The following is a 16895-nucleotide window of genomic DNA, read 5'->3' as shown; positions in this document are numbered from 1 at the left end:
AACAGTAGTTACAGACAAAATAACAACTCGTTCGAAAGATTTTGAAAAGACATGAAGTGTTAGCATTAAACAAGAAAAGTTGTATTTTTTTGCATTCAAAAATATGTTGTTCAGCTATATTTTATATTAAACGAAAACATGTATTTCATTACCAATATTCATTTCCACTCATCATCATTAACCAGCAACAATAATGTCGCAAGTACGATATTTGCGATCAGGAAAAGCTAACGTATGTTTCAATTACCAGCAGCTTCAATGCATCTGTTCAAGCATGGATTTGGCACGCAAACAAAAAAAAGTCCGACAAAAAAGGCATCCCAACCCGCAGAGCGTTGCACCCAGTGTGCGTTCTGATTAAACATGTTCCAGCGAGAATGTGGCTCTTCATAATTAAACATGCAACAGAAGATCAGCCGGGTCGGTCGACCGGCATCCTCTCTGCCTCCCACCCTGTGACGCACCGTACAGTCCGTTATTTAATCTGCACACCAAAGACCTATAATCCGGCAGCATCGGTAGCAATTGCAGTAGCAGCCACGGCAGCAGCAGCAGCAGCAGGACCAGGAGCTGGCAGAAAGGCTTCAATCGGCTTTACCAGGCTCGAATGGGACAGGCTTTAGCGTGGCGGGTGCGAACTGGTGGCCACGAAGCGATAATTTAATTGAAAGCAGATTTCATTCCGTAAGCGATTTACGAAATGACCGCTCCATGCATGGGGCCATGCAGGCGGGAAATGAGGGAAAATGAAATATCACACCCATATTAGCAACCGCAAATAATTGAAATCGAATCACAGCTGGACGAAAAACCCCTAGCACTTGCACGGTGCACAAAAACAAACAGTAGACACGATTCAAGTAATGGCATATGATGATGATGATGATGATGATGATGCTAATGATGATGGTTTGTTTATAGTTCGTTTTGCTCTTATGAATTGTTAAAGTTAAAAAATTACATCGCAATACATTCATTGCAACATTAACGGCTTAAAGAGCGCTTATCTTGCCACAATTCCTTTGAGTGGGCAGACATTTTAGCAAATAAAATGTATTTAAAGCTTACCTGAGTATCATCCTTTGTTTTGTTACGCCAACAAGGGTCCCTAGCTATTTCGAATCGAACCGTACTTTTGGGTAATAATTTTCAATTCAAACGTATTGCACCACCACGTTTGATAGCAGCTTTAGTACCGGTCGGAATAAAAACACTTTTCGCTTCAAATTAATTTTCGCTGTCACCCAATCAAGCGCAATGCAATGGCTAAGTGCTGCGATGGCACTGATGGGCGCGCGGGGAAGAGCACGTTTTAATGCTGAAAAGTTTTCCACAATGGCACGATTCACTTTTTTGTTGGCACTTATACTATACTACACTTTCGTCCATGGAGGGACGTTTGCCGTTGGGCACATATCGGACGGACCACCACACTTCGGAATATATTAAATTTCCCCGATCACTTCACTTGTTTGGTTCCTTTGCTCTGTGACGGTAAATAAAACGGCAAGTTGATTATTTGTCGAATGCACGATACTTGCGCGAATAAATTGAAATGAAATTAAATTCGGTTGGGAAAAACTTTTTTCATTTCGCTCGCTAAAAAGTGTTTTGTCACAGGCGGTATTTCGTTTCTCACGCTTTTTCGCTCAGTGGTAAATGTAGATTTAATTCCACCACCACCACCACCGATTTATCGAAGGATTTTACAGTTTTATAATCCTAGTTTTACGTTGTATGATTATGCTAACGCGATTAAATTTGCAAAATATAACATGAGACCATGAGACTACTGCATTCCTTCCTACCAGGAACCAACCAGGTCTAAACCCCGAGCACACCTTTTTTATGCGTGGTTGGTTTAACTATCGATTCTTACCCAGATGGCCTAGATTCTTCTCGCTACCCATTTTTACTACTAACACAAACCACCCATACCTGTCGCTACCGACTGACTGGCTATGCAGCAAATGGCGGGATAATGCAGCGGCGACACTGCTGCATATCCAACCGTCGTACCACGGGGTACGATCGACATGTCTAGCCGAGATTCATGGGTGATTATGATAGCTCTAACTAGCATAATATGCTCTATTTTGGTAAAGCTCAATGATGCGTTACCAATAAACCTAACTAAACACCCCACCCGGTAGGTCTCCACAGTGCAACCCACCAGAACAACAATGGTTTACGATGCTGCCGCCATCGGAAGAGCCGCAAAAAATAAAAACACCATCCCTAGGCCCCGACCGCCGATCGACAGCATACGGACGCAGCGTGTAGTGTGTGCTACACACAACAGCAGCAAGTAAGTAGCATAAAAAAATAACAAACAGTAGCACACGATTGACAATCGATCCCATCCAAAGGGGGCGTTGGCGAACGGCGATGGGCACCACGCTCTAGCAGCAACCCACCGTTTACAATATATTCACCGAATTAATTGACTGTGATTAATTGTGGCCACGCGGAGAGCTATTTAGTTATGGGAAATGAACACCAGCCAGCCAGTCCAAACTTTCGGCCAGCTGAGACCCCCCTCGCTCTACCACGAAACCACATGCTCCACCGAAAATAACGAAAAATAACGAATTTGCCATTCAGTCACGCACGTTTCTTCGCATACACAACATTGGCATATTCTTTTGCCCGTACGCTTATCGAACCACCAAAACAAAAAAAAAACACTCTTTTGGCCTTGTTGGCGGCTCGAAGTATTCTATTCGTTCAATGAAATCACTAGTGTCCCATCCGCACAGATGTACCGAAAAATATGCACAGCACATAGACAAGCCGTAAGATTGCTTATCTTTACGTGGTTATTATTGTAACCCTAACATTTTACGACGCTTCACATGTAAATTAATGATATAGCATCCATTCCCCACCGACACTTGATTAAGCATGGTTCTCTTCAGTCAGTCGCACTTGATACGCTAACGCTTGCACGCCACATACGAGATGTGCGGTAGAATTGCGTCCGAAATCCAGGACACACTAGATCCCGAAAAAACCCGTACAATGTATTCAAACTAAGCCTGTCAATAGATGACATCATACGCTACCACGCCACGATCAACACTCACTTGAACACAACCGCGAAGAAAGTGACGATCGATCGAATAACTACCACGCTGCCATCGCACGACGAAAAACACACTGCACGCGGCGAGATTTCAAACATAACTAAACGCCATCGGTCGCACCACGGTCTTAGGGAGCGGAAATCTTCCCGCCCGCTTTGAACTTATGCTGAGCACCATATTTTTGTGCGGCAGAAGAGCCGGTCGGAACCAGCTGATGTCGTTGTCGGCGCTGGAGTGTGGCGTAAACGCACGGGTTATCGCGAGTGACGAAGCAACAACATCAACATAATTCACGCCGTCAAATTTTGATTCATGAAAAATGGTGTACTAAGTAAGTTTTCTTATTTGTGTTTAGCACGTACACCGTCCAAAGCATTTAGAATGATTCAATTTCTACTTATTTTCTTACTACTAAAAAATACAACATTTCCTTGCCACACCGTTTCTGAAAAACTGTAAACTGCATGAGTTTTAATATAGTATTTAAATATTTAGTATTAAAATTTTATAGGAGTTTTTACTTTTTCTTCTTTCTTTGTCATTACAGCTAACGTGGTTCAGGCGCTGATCTAAAGACATATACTGGCTGCTAGCTGACTTACTAGGCTTATTTAGTACCATCCAACCGTATATAAAGAGTCCTTGCTACGGGAAAACTGTCTCGAATGAGAATTGATCCCGTCCGGCCTTGTAGAAACCGGCGCCCTATCAAATTGACCGCAGGGTCGGTTTCTGTATGACAGTATTTTTGTATATTTGATTGTATTTTGTGTATCCATAACACGCAATAAATTTAATATGGAAAGGAGGTAAATTATTTAATCCTTTCTTATATTTTTGTTTGCCGTACAAATTAATGACAATGTATGGCTAATTGGATAAAAAGAAAATATTAATCATTCTGATATAAGGAGAGTAAAATTGAATAGACACCATAGATGTGAGCATAGGCAAGCAGTGCATTATATTTAATTTTATTTTTATTTTGCACAACAATCGAAGGTATTAGAGGCCTGTTCATCTATAACTGATTGTTATACAGTTCCCATTCCAGGATGGACAGTCCTGCATATGAAAAGATCGGTCCATACAGGACTTGAATCCGAGGATATGTATATTATGGAAGTTGTACGCTCTACAACTGTACCACAAGACCGCCATGAACTTTTCTTTTTTTTTCCATGAATCGCTCATTTTTCGCAATAAAAAGTAAAAAAAATATGTTTTTTTTAAACAACTCATGATTTCCCTCTTAGTGAAAAACTATGTAAAACTAAAAATAACCAACCCCTTCTTAAAATAAATAAAATAGTATGGAACAAATAGTAAATTATGATTTTATATAAATTATGAAAACATTAATTTACAATTATGCTCATTTAAACAACAAATAAGAGGTATGGGTTATGATTTCACACCCGCCAGGTGTTATTATAATTGACTAATTTTTCGGTTCGCACTATACCTCCAGCGCAAAAATAAGTTGCCCCAACGCATACATCCTCAATTATGCTTTTGCAACGATTGCATTTGCTTCGTGTACACAAACTGGTTCAATTTCGATGCTCATGCCTAAAAGGTGTCAAAAACATTATCGATTTTACACATCAAGTGTGGCTACACCCGAAGCAAAATTAGGCGCTGGAAATGCACTGAGCATTGGTAACCAACCGAGCTGGAGCTTTCTTCCAAACGATACCGGAGCAAGCCTGACCACTCTGCTCGTTCTGGAATCATATCCCAATCTTGATCTCATTTTGACTCATTCCCATCTTTAGCAGATAGTTTTTGTGCTGTTCTTCGAACACTAGCGTTATCTGCATGCGTTTGTTGGCCATCTCCTGCAGGCGCTGGTATACAACATGATCGGCGGGAAACAAACTCTTGAACGCCATTCGGTCGATAACGTACACTTGTGTGAACTCTACCGCCACAACACTGACAAGGCGCTTCAGGATGAAAGTAATGAGTGAACCCCTCCGGGGGCAGTTATTCACAAAGGTACAAACCTTCCAAAATTACGTTATTTATTGTACCTTACTTACGTACCTTTTTACGTGTAAACATCGACACTTCGCCAAAGTTATCCCCATCCGACAGGTGACAAATTTCCTTACGACTGTGGGTATAGACTGCCACCATGCCAACAATGATGAAGTACATCTTGTCTCCAAATGATCCTGCCTTAATGATCTGCAAAACAAAGCACAAATATAAACGAAAAGCGAAGTAAAAGAGAAACACGCGTCAGGTTATTTACGAGATCATCTTGTAAGTAGATTTCTTTGGTCATACTTTCTACCAACGGAAGTAGCAGGTCATTTGGAATGCCATCAAATATTTTTACCGTTTTCAAAAAGTTTGTCGCACTGTAATCTGTGATTCGTTTTTTAAGGGATTCTGTTAAAGCGAGGTTAGAATTATTGTATGTAACATATATTGCACAAAAAAAAGTTTTCCAGAGCAATTACCGGATAGGCTTTCCATTATGATGTCTTCTTGGAAAAAGCAGTGTTCGTACCGTTTGGCGTAGTAATACAGCAGTCGTTGCTTCATGTCGGCCGTGTGAAGTTGCTTCGTACGAACGTACGTTTGCAGCTGATTGGTGACTTCCGCATATTTGCGATCCATTGAGCTCATTATTTCGACCAGATTAATAATTTGCACTGCATTATACGTTTCAAAATTAATATTTGAGCAAAACTAACACAGAAGAACACTCTACTTACAAAATATGAAAAGCTTGAACATATATCCAATCACAATGCACGCCGTACTAAATGCCTTCGCCCGAGGATCGCTGGGAATTTCGCGATCTATAAAGCTGTAGGCAAACATAAACCAGGACACCGAATAAAGACACACGCCATACTGGTAAAGGGCCTCCATGTATGATATGGCTACTCCTGTACGCTCAGCTTCCCATTCGAAAATGGTAATTTTATACAAGCAAATGCACCAGTGCACGATCAGCACGGAAGTCATTACGATTCGCACAATGTAGTATTTGAGCGACTCAATTTTGTAACGCTGGAAATAACTTTGTCGTATGTAATGTTTACAATGCAAAGCCCTTACACTATTTACCTCAAACACATTTTCCAAATATCCCCAAACGTGCCTCAATGAAATGATCTTCAGCATCATCATACCGTGAACTATATCCATTACCACTGTTTGGGATATGGCATGCGTAGCGTTGTCGTAGTACACTCCCACAGATAGGGTTAAAGGTGCCATGACCAGCAGGTCAACAATCATGTCGCTTTTCAAATATTTTCTGCAATTAATCGATCGAACAAAATCTATCCAGCAATGAATGAAGCAGCTCTTCTACTCACAGCAGAATCTTTCCATGGTGCAAAACGACATTTCTGTTCAATTGATCTTCCAGATAGCCTGTACACGCATGGATCACAAAGTCCAAGGTAGCAATAAAATTAAGAACCATGGATATTATGTAAGCTCTACCACTGGCTCGGACCAAAGTCGTGAAGGAAAACAGGAATGGACATAGCATGGAAACTGCGTAAAAGTAGAAGATCAGCCAAACATCCCAGTAGAACCTGAACTGGCTGAATGGGTGAATGATGTACCAAAAGTCGCTGCGCACTTGGCGTGCCAGCTCACGTCGGTACAGACAGTGCGATCGGAAGTGCAGCGCGGCACTTGGATGTTGTCTATCGATAAGGAACAGGCGGCGCAAACGATAGACAAAGCTCTTTCGACTGCCAATACGTGCTGTTAGTACGTGATCATCATCTGCAGCACAGCCATGGGAGTGAGAAGTTTGTGTTGAATTAGAAAAAGCTTAAGTAGTTTCAATAACAATAATTCTATATTCATATTACCTTCCAATTGGTCCGACACATCGTATCCAGTAGAGTCGTCGCGCTGGGAAATCCGATGTTCCATAGAAATGTTTTGCGGAAAAATGTATGCCGATACCCGGCTATATCGGTTGGTATTTCCTTCGAACATGTTTGCACCAGAACAAAGTCTACGGTTTTCTGTTGGTCCATCATCGTTCTATGCCAAGATAACCTGATGGATATCATGTAAACTTGTGCAACGCAGTCATATCCTTTTCTTGGTTACCATGGTTACTTGCGAAAACAGAATTGTCATATGTGCGTAGGTTTGGCAGCAGAATTGTCATGGTATGGTTCTTCTAAAATCTGATCCATGATCCTAATGTTACATCACGCGAAACCGCAAGTAAAAGGGACTGTTAAATAACTGAAAGAACAATAAACTTCCTCAGGCAGTGCTAATAATGCTTGTTCCATAGTGGCAACAATCTAAATTGCACTGACATCAAGTACCAAAGGCGGTCATCATTTAGAGCGCTACATAGCGCATTGCCTTTAACAAAGAGGAACTCGAGCCAGCCAAGGGTCGCCCTCCTTCCATGATGCATTATGTATCGAAAGTAAACAGAAAAACATCGATCGTAATAATATTTTAATTACAGTTCCGGCGCTACCATCAACTACTATAAAAACGTCGATGTCGCATCGCCGCCGTCGTTTATTGTTTCTGGCCGTTCATTAGAAAACCTTCTGCTTGCCGGAGCCCGCTGCTCCGTCGGGTCAGTCAACACCGCAGCGCTGGGTCATTTAGGTCAGCCGCAGCTATTTTCCCGACCGCGTACATTTCTCTCCCTCAAGAGTGAAAACATTAATCTGTGAAGCTAAAGAACAGCAAACGAAACCGGGCAAGTAATCGACCTCAAAATCTTATCTTAAAACTGTTGCGTCCGGAGTGAGGAAATTCTAAGCTCGTTCAACCAAGTGTCCACGAGAGGGCCACAGAAGCGTCAATACACACCCACACACACACACACTCGCTAAACGCACATAATTTGAGATAAATTTGTGAGATAAAAGTGAAAACTACGCCACGTTGAGCATACAACCGGTGGGGAAATTTCATAATCTCTCGGTAGAAGTGGCTGAACGAACGACGGCTCTCCACCATGATTCACTCACAGATGGAAGATGCTCAGTACGAGATTCGCCATCAGGTGCTGAATCCGAATCAACGTCAGCAGCTGGAGGACAGGCGCCGCATCAAGGAGCAACTGCATCAGCTCGAACAGGATAACGAGTCTCCGACGCACATGTACAGGCGCAAGCTGAAGATTGCTAGCGATGTAAACCTGCTCGACCAGCACGATTCGTTCTACCACACCACCAAGAGTCTGCTGGTGCTGTTCCAAATTATGGGCGTGATGCCGATAATGCGCAGCCCGAAAGGTGTCGACATGCCTCGAACCACGTTTACCTGGTGCTCCAAGGCGTTTCTCTGGGCGTACTTTATCTACGCCTGCGAAACGGTCATTGTGCTGGTGGTGGCTCGGGAGCGCATTAACAAATTCATCTCAACCAGCGACAAGCGGTTCGATGAGGTGATCTACAACATCATCTTTATGTCGATAATGGTGCCCCATTTTCTGCTTCCTGTAGCAAGCTGGCGTAACGGTTCGGAGGTGGCAAAATTCAAAAACATGTGGACGGATTTTCAATATAAATATCTCATCGTCACCGGAAAGCCCATCGTTTTTCCAAAGCTGTATCCGATCACGTGGACCTTGTGCATCGTATCGTGGTCGTTGAGTTTGGTGATCATCCTGTCGCAATATTACTTGCAGCCAGACTTTCAGTTCTGTCACACCTTTGCCTACTACCACATCATTGCAATGTTGAACGGGTTCTGTAGCCTTTGGTAAGCATATCTCTCTGCTATGAAAATCCATTCCATTTCTGTCCAGGTTCACAATACAAAAGCGTGTGTCACGACCTCAATTCTTCATTCGGATTCCCAACAGGTTCGTCAACTGCACCGCATTTGGGACGGCTAGCAAGGCTTTTGCCAAAGAACTAACAGACGTACTGGCGACCGAACGGCCGGCCGCGAAGCTGACCGAATATCGTCACCTGTGGGTGGATTTAAGCCATATGATGCAACAACTGGGTACGTCCGTATTGGCGGTTGTGGATGCGTACAATTTCCCTTTACATTGCACTGACCCATGCATGTTGGTTCCTTTCGTCACCCGCTGCTTTCCTCAGGTAAAGCATATTCCAACATGTACGGCATCTACTGTTTGGTGATATTCTTCACCACGATTATCGCCACCTACGGCTCGCTGAGCGAAATTATCGAGCACGGTGCCACGTATAAGGAAGTGGGTTTATTTGTCATTGTTTTCTATTGTATGAGCTTGCTGTTCATCATTTGCAACGAAGCTCATCACGCATCCAAAAGGGTAGGTATGCGTACGCATGCGGAGTGTTTTTAAGGGCTTTTTACCCGCTTACGGAATTCACGACCGAATTGGGTATGTGAACAGAAAACACGCGGTGCGGTGCCCCCCCCCAAGGCGAACAAGGTTAATTTGCGGTGCTACGGTACAATTGTCCGTTACAATGATTGTAAAGAACGGTCGTAATTACTGTGGCATAATTTAGTTTTACCATCTTTTCACCACCCTTGGATTTCGAAACGGCACAATCGCAGGTCGGATTGAACTTTCAGGAACGTTTGTTGAATGTAAATTTAACGGCGGTGGACAAGGCTACACAAAAGGAGGTAGAAATGTTTCTGGTTGCCATCGACAAAAATCCCCCTACGATGAATCTTGACGGGTACGCCAACATCAATCGCGGACTCATTACGTCGGTAAGGCGCGCATCCTTACGCACAGCTTTTGAAGTGGAAGTACTAACATACATTTATTCCCTCTCTTTATAGAACATATCCTTCATGGCGACGTATTTGGTCGTTTTGATGCAGTTCAAATTGACCTTACTACGACAAAGTGCTAAAAATGCTTTCATTTCTGCACTCAAGGCTAACTTGTCTAGAATTCGATCGCTTGACGCAGACAAAGTGAACACCTAAATAAGGAAGGAACGCACGTTGAAAATATCCATTGATCCATTGTCACATGTCCAGAATCTACTTGGAGTGAGTAATATAGTAAGTCATACAACAGTTTGTAGTTGGTTATCATTCTTTATTCCTTCTGTCCAACTCATACATCCTTCTTTGCTGATAGGCGAATACCACACGCCGAGCAAACCAGCGCTTAGAACTTGCTGAACTTCTTCTTCGATCCGGCCATTTTGCTGACCTTCAGAACGTTGAAGCGCACGGTCTTGGAAAGCGGCCGACACTCGCCAACGGTCACGATATCTCCAGCTTCAACATCACTGTAGGTGTAGAGAAGGAAATAAAAAACATAATTGAGCATCAGTACATATCGCAATAGAAACTAGGTGGAAACAAGGTTTTCATTCAAGGCAGTAGTAGAGTAGTAATGTACTATAATTTTTAAATTAAAATAAATGTTGAATGTAATGTTGTAACTGGTATGTATACACGTTTAAATATTCATTTCTAATTAATGCAACGAAATTATGTTTTTTTCCTACTTAAATTTTACCATGAAGCTCCGAAAAAAAAAACATGAAATTGACGAAATTTTCCAAAATTCGTTATACATCGTTATTTTTTGTATTTTAGTAAATGAAAAGAGGAAAATTGCAAAATGAAATTTGAATGAAGTGTGTCGATTTTAGCCGAATTCGAAGCAATTGCCTGGAATATTTGTTGTGTGTAAAACGGTCACAATTCATTTTGAGGAAATCAACGTAATCGGAACATCTCCAAAAGAAGTTTCCACCAAAACATAAAATTGATCAAGAAGGCATATGTGAAATAAAGATTAGTTTACATAGCCTTGTTGGGACGGTCGCGTCTCTTCAACCATTTGGAACATTTCTTATAAATGTACAGCCATATCCCGCGCAAAGCGGATTCGATCAAACAACGTGGCAAACAACAAGTGTATCTTTAGCGGGTTTTTACATAATAAGAGGTGTAAATTCGGTGCTACAACATAATGCACGGAGAAAATAATACAAAACCTGTACCAACAACCATTCTGATACTTAAAAAATACAACTTTGAATTCCTATTACCCTTATTAGCTAAATACAACCTATTAATCTGAATCGGTTGAACGAAACAAATATAGGTCCAATCTAACAAATTTCGCCTAAAATGAACTGATCCCGAAATCACATAGCTTTTAGATTATAGGTCGTTTATGGGCGCCAGTGTCTGGGTTGCTTGAGAGACAGTTAAAAAGACTATCATAATGGCACAATAAGCAAAGAAAATATAATTCATCTTGGCGATGAATAACATAACAAAAATCACAAAGGGTTCAATAGATGCAAACCGATTGCTGGAAGCCTTGAACAAAACATTGCATTGTTGCGACCATTTGCATCGGTGCCATCACTGGAAGGCATCGGGAATATGAAATCGCATAACATTCACTATTGCAAGCTTTAAATGGCATCATTCTATTCTAATCAGATACGAAAGATGCTAAGTGCACTTGCTTACTATCCAATACTGTACGCTGATAACCCGCAATGTGTACTGTTGCGACCGACCATATGCATCGGTGCCATTACATGATGGCATCGGGTACATGCAATCGCATAATATTCACTGTTGCAAGTCGTATATGGCATCAATCTATGCTAAAAAGTTACAAAAGATGCCAAGTTTACTTGCTTCCTGTCAAATACTGTACACTGATATCCGGGGGACGCTGTACTGTTGGGACCATTTGCATCGGTACCATCACATGATGGCACCGGGAATATGAAATCACATAATATTCACTATTGCAAGCTATAAATGGCATCGATCTATTCTAACAAGATACGAAAGATGCTAAGTGCACTTGCTTCCTGCCTAATACTGCACATTGAAAACCGGTACTAGTCTTAGGTTGTAACAATCGAACACGAAACTTACCGGAAGCAGGGCGACAGATGCACGCTCATGTTTCTGTGCCGCTTCTCGAAACGGTCGTATTTACGGATGAAGTGCAGATAATCACGACGGATGACAATTGTACGATGCATCTTCATTTTACGCACAACACCAGTCAGGATACGACCACGGATGGAAATGTGTCCCGTGAATGGGCATTTCTTGTCGATGTAAGTTCCGGTGATGGCCTAAAACGAACAAAACCACCAATTAGTTTCATCGTACCGGTGCTCGACATCCGCAAATAACGATACACGTTACTTTTAATCAGATAGAATTATAGGGTTTAGAAAAAAGGCTTCCTCATTTTTGTATCGGAAGACCATCGTGAAAGGGTATCATCATGGGTTATTTGCTGCAGTCGCTTATTCGGCATCCCGAGATGCGATACATACCTCTTTCGGAGTCTTGAATCCGAGACCAATGCTATGGTGCATACGCAGCCCCTTCTTCCTGGACACATTCTTGCGGTTCAGGTTGATACCCAACTGCTTTTGGAACGCGCGGATATTTTGCTGTGGACAAAAAACGGAAAACGATAAGTTAGGTTAACTTGAATGCTGTCGCCACCGGAGGTAAACAAGGTTGAGCTGCCGCATAGGGTATTGTATCATTTGCGTTTTGCAATGCACGATCAGCAATGATTTTTAACTTTGGGTTACAATCTGACATTCTTCACGTTTGTGTCAGCAGACCGTCATGATTTTTTCATCATATTAGTGCATACAAATTGATCACATCTTAAGCTCGTTTCACAGGCACTCACCGCAATCCGATGGCTGCGGCACACAGCACATCGGCTTGCCCATCAGACACTCCTAACACATGGATGAATAAACTAGGTTCAAACACCTTCAAAACGCTATTTTATTCGATTTCCTTTACAACCCCAGGCACTAGAGTAGTTCCGGTAACACATTCGATTAGAAAATCGAAAATTCAAAGTCTTGTTCTCCACAAAATTCACATTTTGTTGCTCGCTGGCACAGAAACCTACCTGATCAGCCATCTTTACGGTGCGAAAAAGAGAGAACGAACACAGGAAGCGTGTCAACGAGAGCCATTTGACGTTTGGCGGCTGTCATATTTACGGAAATCGAAAATGCTCCGGGATCGGATCCAATCCAAACCGAATTGCAAAATCATCTAATTTCATTTTCGATACGTATTTGTTTTTAATGCTAGATAGGGCGTCTAAATTTAGTCAAAAATATGCAAAAATCATTATAAGATATTTTCATTTGAAATAAAATATTCAATAGAAAAACAAACACGTTTTTTTAAATATCAACATTAGAGCATGCTAAGAAACCTGAATATGCCCATCTCTAGAAGATGGTCTGATTGCTTTTAGATCGAATTAGATTGATGAGGTTTTTTTTTAATATGAACTAAAACGCTTCAAAAATATATTTTTTCTAAATAAAAACCGTATGCAATTGTTCATTAAAATATTGATCGAGCTGGATTTAGTTGATGCACGTAGCTTTTTTAAATGTTTATCCTGAGCTTTATTTTTTTCTAATTTAAACTCATTCAGAAATGATATTTCTAACTTAATTTAGATACCAAAATAGAAAACAGCAAAAAACGTATTTGTCCGACAACGGACCGAAAACGAGATTTGTCAACAGTGAAAATTAATTCTGCCTTCAAGATGGAAACAAAATAAAAATATGATGATATAATACAAACAAACAATTGTACACAGTTTTTGTAACTACAACTTTTGGTTTTATTTGACTATTCGCGTGGTACAAGTATGCTTATGAAAACTACAACACTTAAACAAATTAAAACCGTGTATTCGTGGATGTGCGCTTGGTATAAATTAAAGATTGAAAACAGCTTCTCCACCTGCCATGTCTTGTTTTTAGCATAGTTCTTTTGCACAAATTTAACCTAATAGACGGATAAATAATTCCTACAGTAGCGATCAACACGTGCTTGTGTTCATTTTGAGTTTAATTAGCTGTCTGCGTTCAAACGATGACCATGCCGATAAGATAATCCCTATCAGACCACGACACTCTTTACTAAAATGCCAAATGTATCTTGCGGTATGAATGTGTACCGTCTTCTGCTTTGACCCGTACTAGTCCTTCTTTTTTTCTGATACCGATTTGATTGCCTTGATCGGATTATCTTTACATTCCTTGTACAGATTGTTTAAATCAAATGCAGCTTTAACGTTATCGGCAGAGAAGAAGAACTTCACCAGCTTGCCTTTACTATCTGCATAGGGCCGGCGAGCCACCTCCTTGCCCTGGCGAAACAGGATCACGGTGGGTAACTGACGACTGAAGGAACTGTCCGAAATGTGGTATTTTTCCCCGATCTTCGGGAACCGTCCGACGTCCAGCTTCCCAAATTTCAGGTTCGAAAGCGCGTACTCGTTCGACAGTTCCGAAAAGATGGGAGCAAAATTCACACACGCCGGATTCCACACCGTGTAAAACGTTACCAGCCAGGTTACGCGCTTGTCTTTCTCCAGCTCCTCCTCCAATCCGTTCTCGGTGCGGAAGTACAACACATTCTCCGGCCCGGTGTAGGTTGGCTCTGGCAGGAGAAGTGCTACCAGAATGAAAAACACGAAGTAGATCATGCCCAGCCGGATATCGTTGTAGAACCACAGGCCCAAGTTCGCTATCTTGGTGTACATGAAACTGGACGTAAGATAGTTAATCATCGTCACGCTGCCTGTTTTTCTCGTACGGATCATGACCACAATCAGTAGGAAGAACAGGATCTCCGTTTCACGCCCATCGAGTTCGCATTGGTCCTCTTGTTCAAACAGATAAGTCCATAAATAGTTACAAATGAACGGTGCTCGTTTCGCGGCGATGTACGAAATGCTCATCAGAATGTTGACCCAGTAATAGGGTTTTAGTAGCAGCACTAGATCCTTCTTAAACGACATTTTTCACTTTCAAGCATCTACGTTGGATGCGTCTGATTACGTTAACTCGGACCACGATTATTGGTAAGTGTATGTTAATTAATGTTTCCTCCCTTGGCGGCCTTCTATTTTTCTTGGCTATGGCTATTATCGACTTGTCAAACAACTGGGCCACGAAAACGACAGCCCTAGCGAAACTAATCTAATAATCTAAATGTGTCAAGCAACTGTCATCGGCCTTCTGCGTTCAAAACGCAAAACAAAACACAACGGATCTCTTCATTTGAAATGTGGCAAGCAGCGTTGTTTTCATTGTGTTTCGATGCTCTACGTTAATCATACTTTTTTGATACAATTTTATGCAATAATACTGTCGGCCAGTTCGTCAGCTATTGAGTCTTTCAGCTCAAGTTCAACCAATGCTTTAGCTTCCTGGACGATGTATGCATTCCTCTCCATCAGGAAGGATTTGCGGGTAACGTAAGCAGTAACAGCTTTATCAAATGTCTCAGTTTCCGCAATAAAGTTTTCCACCGTAGGACCGTCAGCTAGATATCTTCGCTGCTCGTCTGTTAGGATGGACTGATCAACTTTGCAGGACGCCGTACGTAATTGTTGTAACTTAACATACTTTGACCGAATCAAATTGGTCCATTCTTTTATTTCCTGTCTTAGCTGCTTCTCGTATCTAAAACAAGAGGTGCATCATTATAAAAGGTAAATCTCATACCGATCAACAATACTGTCTTACCTAATGGCTTCATTAGAGACCGAACCAGAATCACTGACTGCAACAGAAAAGGAGAGATGAATGAAAGTTATACCAATTTACAGCCTTTTCAACGCCTGTACCTTGATTTGTCGAAAATAATGAAGACCGTCGTCGAATGGATGGAATGTGCTCCATGGCTAACACTAATTAAACTGGAAATTTTGCGGACTGATGATGCCGAACCGTGGAATGTTTTGTTTGGTTTGTTTGACAGATGGTGGTTTGCTCAATGTGATCTAAAACATCACCATATTTTTAGGTGCGATTTTATAAAAACAATTCATATTCTAGATATGCATGCATTTAGCTAACGAATAAATCATGGCAATTTAAATGGCATTACGATTTATTAAAAACATTTTTATTCTACCCGGCCAGTGGGTTTGCATGTATTGTAACACTGTTAATTTTCTTTTCGACCACAGGCCGGTAGGTTTTGGGATTCACAGTGAGTTTCTCCAGCTCATCCAAAGCTTCGAATCCATCTATTACTCTGTAATGGTATTAATTTTTACGTTAATCGAAGGCTCTTTAAACGAATCTCCCACCAATCACTTACTGGCCAAACAACGTATACTTGAGATCCAAGGCAGGCTGTGCGGCATAGGTAAAAAAGAATTGACTACCATTTGTGTTTGGTCCACTGTTGGCCATCGACACCATCCCCCGTTCGTTATGTTTCAGATTTTCTTTAAACTCATCCTCGAACTTTCGTTTCCAAATTGACTGGCCACCCTTGCCTGTCCCCGTGGGGTCACCCGTTTGAACGATGAATCCTTTGATATTTCTGTGAAACAAATTGCCATTGTAGTAATCGCTAGCGCACAAGGCTAGGAAGTTTTCGCAAGTTTTGGGGCAGTCATCGCAATATAGCTCGATCTTTATGTCTCCAACATCTGTGTGTAGTGTAACGCTCTGGGAATTAAAACGAAAAAGAGGTTATTAATATTTATTCTCAACAAAATAACTAAAAACTAACCATTTTTATGATTTTACCGGCGCTCTGTTTACGATACGCAAACAACTGATTTGTTTATGTTACATTTCTAATGTCAACGAATTGTCACTTGCGAATCGAAGTTTAATCTAATGCTATATTTACACGTATGGAAATGACTCAAATCAAAACCTACGAAAGCTACACAGGTACAGTGACTACCACCCAAACATTTGTTTTGTTAACAATATATTTTTAGTAAAACTACGACGGAAGCCGTAATAATGTTAATTAAATAAATAAATATATTTTTAGCATCATTAACACACTAAATTAAATATC

At 41.3% G+C, this 16895-nt stretch overlaps 7 protein-coding genes across 11 annotated transcripts in view; 1 reads left to right on the top strand and 6 right to left on the bottom strand.

Moving 5' to 3' along the window:
• Positions 1 to 3197, bottom strand: part of LOC121595698 (thrombospondin type-1 domain-containing protein 4) — a 99474-nt gene extending 96277 nt beyond the window's left edge. Inside the window, exons 1-2 of one of the 2 annotated variants that reach the window (XM_041919870.1) lie at positions 3087 to 3197; positions 1069 to 1486 (exon numbers count right to left, since the gene is read on the bottom strand). In XM_041919870.1, coding sequence (XP_041775804.1) covers positions 1069 to 1079 — 11 coding nt within the window. In that variant the 5' untranslated portion in view covers positions 1080 to 1486; positions 3087 to 3197. The remainder of the gene's footprint in view (positions 1 to 1068; positions 1487 to 3086) is intronic. The other variant, XM_041919871.1, reaches the window with a different exon arrangement.
• A 1280-nt stretch (positions 3198 to 4477) lies between these two features.
• On the bottom strand, positions 4478 to 7142 carry LOC121597039 (potassium/sodium hyperpolarization-activated cyclic nucleotide-gated channel 2-like). 2 transcript variants are annotated; one of them, XR_006005367.1, is made up of 9 exons: positions 6938 to 7142; positions 6428 to 6848; positions 6174 to 6366; positions 5816 to 6116; positions 5558 to 5752; positions 5347 to 5486; positions 5136 to 5279; positions 4758 to 5035; positions 4478 to 4658 (listed from the first exon to the last, which is right to left on the bottom strand). XR_006005367.1 is itself a non-coding variant. In XM_041922501.1 (8 exons), the coding sequence occupies exons 1-8, from the start codon at positions 7065 to 7067 to the stop codon at positions 4820 to 4822; spliced, it is 1740 nt and encodes a 579-aa protein (XP_041778435.1). In that variant the 5' UTR covers positions 7068 to 7142; the 3' UTR covers positions 4478 to 4819. The 2 variants fall into 2 exon arrangements, 1 of the variants encoding a protein (XP_041778435.1); XM_041922501.1 differs by having other exon boundaries at positions 4478 to 5035.
• LOC121597040 (gustatory and odorant receptor 22) lies at positions 7127 to 10073 on the top strand. Of its 3 annotated transcripts, XM_041922503.1 has the most exons (5): positions 7127 to 8813; positions 8917 to 9062; positions 9161 to 9357; positions 9609 to 9770; positions 9843 to 10073. In XM_041922503.1, exons 1-5 carry the CDS (start codon positions 8065 to 8067, stop codon positions 9990 to 9992), a joined length of 1404 nt encoding a protein of 467 aa, XP_041778437.1. In that variant the 5' UTR covers positions 7127 to 8064; the 3' UTR covers positions 9993 to 10073. The 3 variants fall into 3 exon arrangements, 2 of the variants coding, with proteins under 2 accessions (XP_041778437.1, XP_041778438.1); XR_006005368.1 differs by lacking the exon at positions 9843 to 10073 and having other exon boundaries at positions 9161 to 9480; positions 9560 to 9691; XM_041922504.1 differs by lacking the exon at positions 9161 to 9357 and having other exon boundaries at positions 8917 to 9160.
• A 13-nt stretch (positions 10074 to 10086) lies between these two features.
• Positions 10087 to 13009, bottom strand: LOC121597041 (40S ribosomal protein S11). The gene is made up of 4 exons (XM_041922505.1): positions 12943 to 13009; positions 12341 to 12460; positions 11928 to 12133; positions 10087 to 10303 (listed from the first exon to the last, which is right to left on the bottom strand). Exons 1-4 carry the CDS (start codon positions 12952 to 12954, stop codon positions 10180 to 10182), a joined length of 462 nt encoding a protein of 153 aa, XP_041778439.1. The 5' UTR covers positions 12955 to 13009; the 3' UTR covers positions 10087 to 10179.
• A 653-nt stretch (positions 13010 to 13662) lies between these two features.
• LOC121597406 (thioredoxin-related transmembrane protein 2 homolog) lies at positions 13663 to 15000 on the bottom strand. Its single transcript, XM_041923139.1, has one exon. The coding sequence runs from the start codon at positions 14863 to 14865 to the stop codon at positions 14041 to 14043; it is 825 nt and encodes a 274-aa protein (XP_041779073.1). The 5' UTR covers positions 14866 to 15000; the 3' UTR covers positions 13663 to 14040.
• Positions 15001 to 15112: 112 nt separating this feature from the next.
• On the bottom strand, positions 15113 to 15877 carry LOC121597408. Its single transcript, XM_041923141.1, has 3 exons — positions 15697 to 15877; positions 15596 to 15632; positions 15113 to 15532 (listed from the first exon to the last, which is right to left on the bottom strand). Exons 1-3 carry the CDS (start codon positions 15749 to 15751, stop codon positions 15202 to 15204), a joined length of 423 nt encoding a protein of 140 aa, XP_041779075.1. The 5' UTR covers positions 15752 to 15877; the 3' UTR covers positions 15113 to 15201.
• A 78-nt stretch (positions 15878 to 15955) lies between these two features.
• LOC121597407 (peptidyl-prolyl cis-trans isomerase-like 3) lies at positions 15956 to 16682 on the bottom strand. Its single transcript, XM_041923140.1, has 3 exons — positions 16596 to 16682; positions 16176 to 16531; positions 15956 to 16109 (listed from the first exon to the last, which is right to left on the bottom strand). Exons 1-3 carry the CDS (start codon positions 16596 to 16598, stop codon positions 15983 to 15985), a joined length of 486 nt encoding a protein of 161 aa, XP_041779074.1. The 5' UTR covers positions 16599 to 16682; the 3' UTR covers positions 15956 to 15982.
• Positions 16683 to 16895: the final 213 nt, after the last annotated feature.

Source organism: Anopheles merus, chromosome 3R (genome assembly GCF_017562075.2).
Source record: "Anopheles merus strain MAF chromosome 3R, AmerM5.1, whole genome shotgun sequence".
Lineage (NCBI taxonomy): Eukaryota > Metazoa > Arthropoda > Insecta > Diptera > Culicidae > Anopheles > Anopheles merus.
This window is presented reverse-complemented; position numbering and strand designations above follow the sequence as displayed.

Bases quoted from the DNA above. Each gene is read 5' to 3' on its own strand.
- LOC121597039 (XM_041922501.1), bottom strand. From the start codon at position 7,067: ATGTTCGAAGGAAATACCAACCGATATAGCCGGGTATCGGCATACATT. The intron at 6,849-6,937 runs GTAATATGAATA...GCTGTGCTGCAG, and splicing joins TGTGTCGGACCAATTGGAAG to ATGATGATCACGTACTAACA. The intron at 5,753-5,815 runs GTAAGTAGAGTG...CGTATAATGCAG, and splicing joins GTTCAAGCTTTTCATATTTT to TGCAAATTATTAATCTGGTC.
- LOC121597040 (XM_041922503.1), top strand. From the start codon at position 8,065: ATGATTCACTCACAGATGGAAGATGCTCAGTACGAGATTCGCCATCAG. The intron at 8,814-8,916 runs GTAAGCATATCT...GATTCCCAACAG, and splicing joins AACGGGTTCTGTAGCCTTTG to GTTCGTCAACTGCACCGCAT. The intron at 9,771-9,842 runs GTAAGGCGCGCA...CTCTCTTTATAG, and splicing joins ATCGCGGACTCATTACGTCG to AACATATCCTTCATGGCGAC.
- LOC121597041 (XM_041922505.1), bottom strand. The intron at 12,134-12,340 runs GTATGTATCGCA...TGTTCGTTTTAG, and splicing joins GATTCAAGACTCCGAAAGAG to GCCATCACCGGAACTTACAT. The intron at 10,304-11,927 runs GTAAGTTTCGTG...CTACACCTACAG, and splicing joins CATCTGTCGCCCTGCTTCCG to TGATGTTGAAGCTGGAGATA.
- LOC121597406 (XM_041923139.1), bottom strand. From the start codon at position 14,865: ATGTCGTTTAAGAAGGATCTAGTGCTGCTACTAAAACCCTATTACTGG.
- LOC121597408 (XM_041923141.1), bottom strand. From the start codon at position 15,751: ATGGAGCACATTCCATCCATTCGACGACGGTCTTCATTATTTTCGACA. The intron at 15,633-15,696 runs GTACAGGCGTTG...TTTCTGTTGCAG, and splicing joins ATTATTTTCGACAAATCAAG to TCAGTGATTCTGGTTCGGTC. The intron at 15,533-15,595 runs GTAAGACAGTAT...CTCTTGTTTTAG, and splicing joins GTCTCTAATGAAGCCATTAG to ATACGAGAAGCAGCTAAGAC.
- LOC121597407 (XM_041923140.1), bottom strand. The intron at 16,110-16,175 runs GTAAGTGATTGG...ATACCATTACAG, and splicing joins AAGTATACGTTGTTTGGCCA to AGTAATAGATGGATTCGAAG.